The 6,000-nt window shown below is 43.6% G+C and overlaps 1 protein-coding gene across 3 annotated transcripts in view; it reads right to left on the bottom strand.

Moving 5' to 3' along the window:
• Positions 1 to 1,488: 1,488 nt before the first annotated feature.
• LOC120986628 overlaps positions 1,489 to 6,000 on the bottom strand; it is a 163,517-nt gene continuing 159,005 nt past the window's right edge. For all 3 annotated transcript variants that reach the window (XM_040415292.1, XM_040415294.1, XM_040415295.1), the window contains one exon: positions 1,489 to 1,844. In XM_040415292.1, the coding sequence (XP_040271226.1) occupies positions 1,552 to 1,844 (293 nt within the window). In that variant the 3' untranslated portion in view covers positions 1,489 to 1,551. The remainder of the gene's footprint in view (positions 1,845 to 6,000) is intronic.

Below are 6,000 nucleotides of genomic sequence, written 5' to 3'. Positions count from 1 at the left end.
GCACTCTTAAAATTGCAAAGCTTCTGAAGCGTGATCATCGAACAATCAAGCGTTTCATTCAAAATAGTCAACAGGGTCGCAAGAAGCGTGTGGAAAAACCAAGGCGCAAAATAACTGCCCATGAACTGAGAAAAGTCAAGCGTGCAGCTGCCAAGATGCCACTTGCCACCAGTTTGGCCATATTTAAGAGCTGCAACATCACTGGAGTGCCCAAAAGCACAAGGTGTGCAATACTCAGAGACATGGCCAAGGTAAGAAAGGCTGAAAGACGACCACCACTGAACAAGACACACAAGCTGAAACGTCAAGACTGGGCCAAGAAATATCTCAAGACTGATTTTTCTAAGGTTTTATGGACTGATGAAATGAGAGTGAGTCTTGATGGGCCAGATGGATGGGCCTGTGGCTGGATTGGTAAAGGGCAGAGAGCTCCAGTCCGACTCAGAAGCCAGCAAGGTGGAGGTGGAGTACTGGTTTGGGCTGGTCTCATCAAAGATGAGCTTGTGGGGCCTTTTCGGGTTGAGGATGGAGTCAAGCTCAACTCCCAGTCCTACTGCCAGTTTCTGGAAGACACCTTCTTCAAGCAGTGGTACAGGAAGAAATCTGCATCCTTCAAGAAAAACATGATTTTCATGCAGGACAATGCTCCATCACACGCGTCCAAGTACTCCACAGCGTGGCTGGCAAGAAAGGGTATAAAAGAAGAAAATCTAATGACATGGCCTCCTTGTTCACCTGATCTGAACCCCATTGAGAACCTGTGGTCCATCATCAAATGTGAGATTTACAAGGAGGGAAAACAGTACACCTCTCTGAACAGTGTCTGGGAGGCTGTGGTTGCTGCTGCACGCAATGTTGATGGTGAACAGATCAAAACACTGAGAGAATCCATGGATGGCAGGCTTTTGAGTGTCCTTGCAAAGAAAGGTGGCTATATTGGTCACTGATTTGTTTTTGTTTTGTTTTTGAATGTCAGAAATGTATATTTGTGAATGTTGAGATGTTATATTGGTTTCACTGGTAAAAATAAATAATTGAAATGGGTATATATTTGTTTTTTGTTAAGTTGCCTAATAATTATGCACAGTATTAGTCACCTGCACACACAGATATCCCCCTAAAATAGCTAAAACTAAAAACAATCTAAAAACTACTTCCAAAAATATTCAGCTTTGATATTAATGAGTTTTTTGGGTTCATTGAGAACATGGTTGTTGTTCAATAATAAAATGAATCCTCAAAAATACAACTTGCCTAATAATTCTGCACTCCCTGTATTTCTGGAGTGTAATAATATTACAGGCTATGGCTACTAGAGAGGGGTCGTTGTTCCAGGGAGTTATTCTGATGCCTGATTGGAGTCGGGAAGGAATTTTTTATTCCCCTAAAGTGGGGAAAATTGGTTTCTACCTCACAGGTTTTTTTTTTTGCCTTCCTCTGGATCAACTTGCAGGATGACAGGCTGAAGTTAGATGGACAAATGTCGTATTTCAGCCTTACAAACTATATGTAAACACATTGGAAGAGACTCCAGATTAGGAGTTTTTACATCTATACGGCGGGGTCTTCATTTTCCAGATCTCTGATGAGACGCCCATTGTGCATCTGTAGGGCTTGATAAAACTTCTCCTTGTCGCTGTGACCCCAGCTTGTCATATAATCATAGAGCTGCCTCATCGCCTCCTGGCGAGGTCTTAAATGGCGCAAGGTGTTATACTGCTCCTGACCCAGCAGTCTCTGGCTCAGCAGATTATCGAGGACTGGATCGATGTTTGTTGTCCTCTGTATCAGGGCGTCTCTGTGTCCATCCACAAAGTGATGCGGTGAAGGACAGGCACCTGCAACTACAGAAAATAATTCACATGCTTATTTTATGTACAGGAAGTTTGATTTATATGTACAAAAGTCTATCAATCCCCTTCTTAAATGATCATTCCTAGTGTAGACATAAAGGACTGGGTATTCAGCCTCTTTTCTGCTTTGTAAGTAGAAGATGGTCCCCTCATCCAGATGAAGGGTAAGTGAAGTGATGGCTTCACAAAAAAAAAATAATAATAATACACTATAGTTTCACCTAGTACATTATCAATGATATTACATGCTAGATATATTGGTCATATCAATTCAAATATTGAAGGAGGGTGAAACGAGAGCAGATCAGTCTCCTCTAACAGTGAGCTGTAGGAATCTAATGTTGGATATACTGATTATTTGGTAGCAATTACAGGTTGCATGATGTACTGACACAAGGGTCATGGGTATTGGTCACAATGTGTTATAATAAAACATACCACATTTACTGGTTCATGAAAAAAAATTAAATCCTCTTACGTGAACTGGAGAGGAAACTGAGATAGGTTGTAGGTAGACAGGATTGTTGCCTTTGAACTCTGACACTTGATTCACTAAAAGCACTAGAGATGAGTGAATCGAAGTTGACAAAGTAGAATTCGCACCGAATCTAAATTTCCTCACGCTTCGTGGTAACAAATCGCATTTTTCCTAAAATGGCTGCTTCACGTGTGAGCACATGGAGCAAGGAACTCTGGGAAGGCAGGATCACTCATAATGCCATGCATGCAGCCAATCAGCAGCCAGCCAGCCCTGTGATGTCACAGCCCTATAAATAGCCTTAGCCATCTTGGATTCTGCTATTTTCCAGTGTACTTAGTGCAGGGAGAGACGTCAGCAGGCGCTAGGGACAGTGCTAGGAAAGACTTCATTGTGCTGAAAAAACTATTTACAAGTTCAGGGAAAGAGCATTAGAAGTGTAGGGAAAGGATAGGGAAGAATTATTACACAGTTTTGAAGCAGAACAGAGTTCAGTAGGGGAGGTTACAGCCTGGGTAATCAGAACAATCCTATTACACCTTGCTGCACTGACCGGGGATCCAAATAGTTATTATAGAGCTCTTTAATTCCAGCAAACTGTTCTTGTTATTGGGGACTTATTTGCCCTTGAGCTGTGCAGTTATATGTTCTAAAGCCCTTTTTGGTGTGTATTAGTGGCACAAAAAAAAGTATTTGCCGTTCAGCGGTGTAGTTATATGTTATAAAGCCCTTTTTGGCGTGTATTACTGGCAAAAATATATACAGTACAGACCAAAAGTTTGGACACACCTTCTCATTCAAAGAGTTTTCTTTATTTTCATGACTATGAAAATTGTAGATTTACACTAAAGGCATCAAAACTATGAATTAACACATGTGGAATTATATACATAACAAACAAGTGTGAAACAACTGAAAATATGTCATATTCTAGGTTCTTCAAAGTAGCCACCTTTTGCTTTGATTACTGCTTTGCACACTCTTGGCATTCTCTTGATGAGCTTCAAGAGGTAGTCCCCTGAAATGGTTTTCACTTCACAGGTGTGCCCTGTCAGGTTTAATAAGTGGGATTTCTTGCCTTATAAATGGGGTTGGGACCATCAGTGGCGTTGAGGAGAAGTCAGGTGGATACACAGCTGATAGTCCTACTGAATAGACTGTTAGAATTTGTATTATGGCAAGAAAAAAGCAGCTAAGTAAAGAAAAACGAGTGGCCATCATTACTTTAAGAAATGAAGGTCAGTTAGTCAGCCGAAAAATTGGGAAAACTTTGAAAGTAAGGGCTATTTGACCATGAAGGAGAGTGATGGGGTGCTGCGCCAGATTACCTGGCCTCCACAGTCACCGGACCTGAACCCAATCGAGATGGTTTGGGGTGAGCTGGACCGCAGAGTGAAGGCAAAAGGGCCAACAAGTGCTAAGCATCTCTGGGAACTCCTTCAAGACTGTTGGGAGACCATTTCAGGGGACTACCTCTTGAAGCTCATCAAGAGAATGCCAAGAGTGTGCAAAGCAGTAATCAAAGCAAAAGGTGGCTACTTTGAAGAACCTAGAATATGACATATTTTCAGTTGTTTCACACTTGTTTGTTATGTATATAATTCCACATGTGTTAATTCATAGTTTTGATGCCTTCATAGTCATGAAAATAAAGAAAACTCTTTGAATGAGAAGGTGTGTCCAAACTTTTGGTCTGTACTGTATATTTATTTGCCGTTCAGCGGTGCAGTTATATGTTGTGAAGCCCTCTTTTGTGTGTATTAGTAGGGGGAAAAAGGGCTTATTAGCGGTTGTGTGGTCAAGTGAGAAAATTACAGACTGTTTTGGGGTGTTTTAATTTACTTTTTATTTATTTGATCAAACAGTATGTCAGATAGAGAAGTGCAATGCCTGCACAGGGGAGTAGCAGAGGCCTAAATGTTTCTGGCGCAGGCACAGGTCGCAGCAGAGTAAGGGGCCGTGGCAGCAGAAATCGGAGCGAGAGGCCTGAGCTTCCAGTGTCAGCTAGCAGTAGTGTCTTGACCAGCAACCTAGTGGTTCTTGAATGGTTGACTCGATCTTCGACTACGTCGCAAGTGACATCAGACATCCCCAGTCAAGAGTCGATGGGTTCATCAGACACAACCCTTAGTTGGCATGGCCCGGGAGCAGGGCCTGTGCCCTCACCTGTCCTCAACCTGCCTCTGTCCTTTTCTGTTCCCTCAGCCAGAGAAGTATTGTATGCTGTGGGCTCAGCTCCACTATTCAGTGCGGACGAGCTACTAGAAGACAGTCAGCAGCTACTGGCAAGCCAACATGTAGAAGAGACATCCGCTGCTTCCTCTACTAGGCGGGCAAGTAGTGATGAGGAGAGTGGCGTGGGAGCTGGTGTTGCAAGAGGTCAGGCTCCTGACCCAGAGACGGTTGAGGAGGACATCAGTGGCATGCAGACAATACTCGAAGATGATGATGTAGCTGATCGCACTTGGGAGCCAGGTGACCAAGGGGCTTCATAATGTTTTTCTTTATATAATAATGTAATATTATTAGTGTTGGTCGAGCACCTAAGTGCTCGTGTGCTCTGGCCGAACACATCGGGATGCTCGGGTGCTCTACCAAGCACCCGAGCACAATGGAAGTCAATGGGAGAACCCGAGCATTAAACCAGGCACCCCCTGCTCTGAAGAGGGGAGTGTGTCTGGTTCAAATGAAAAGGTCAGAAATTTATGGAATCACCGCTGAAATGGTTCGGGAACAGCATGGGGAGGATGTCTGGATGCATCTTGGACTCCCAGGTCGCTACTTGGAAACATGTTGTCCGAGTAGTATGCCACTTTTACAGACTGACAATAATACGCACAAAACCAAAGATAAAATCGATTTTAGAGACAAAATTGTTAGGAAACATTCTTTCCTGTATATTTCCTCATATATAAAGTGCAAGTGCTGCCAAAAATTACAAGCAAGAGGCACTCCAATACAACCTGTATATTACATAATGGAGGGCCTCAATCGCATTGTGGTACAATTGTTCAGGTAGTGGGACTCCTACACTTAAATATGGTTGAGGGTCTGCTGCTGAGCTGACCATGTAAAAAATTATGGGCGAGGGCCTGCTGCTGAGCTGACCATCAAAAACATTTTGGTTGAGAGTCTGCTGCTGAGCTGACCATCGAAAAAATTATGGTTGAGGGTCTGCTGCTGAGCTGACAATCTAAAATATTATGGGTGAGGGTCTGCTGATGAGCTGACTCTCTAACACATTAGGGGCGAATGCCTGCTACTGAGCTAACCATCAAAAAAAATGATGGTTGAGGTGCTGGGTATTTGCGCTTTCGTTTAAAGGCCTGGGGTATGGACATCTGTACACTTCACTGGGACATAGAATGGATGTGCTAGCTGATGGTGCTTGCGAAGGTCCAGGTGCAGGGCGGGAGGCATCCGGGCCTTGCGTCTTGGACAGGGGATTGGCCAGCACATAACACAGGGGAAGAGGAGGCAGTGATGTGACCCGCGGAAACTCGTTGTGGACCAGGCATTTGGCCCATCTATAAGGGTGCTTTGATGCCATGTGGCGGATCATGCTTTTGGTGGTGAGGTTGCTAGCGTTCAAGCCCCTGTTCATTTTGGTACGGCACAGGTTGCAAATGACAATTCTTTTATCGTTCTGTCATGCCCTGCTCTGACTAT

Source organism: Bufo bufo, chromosome 1 (genome assembly GCF_905171765.1).
Source record: "Bufo bufo chromosome 1, aBufBuf1.1, whole genome shotgun sequence".
Lineage (NCBI taxonomy): Eukaryota > Metazoa > Chordata > Amphibia > Anura > Bufonidae > Bufo > Bufo bufo.
This window is presented reverse-complemented; position numbering and strand designations above follow the sequence as displayed.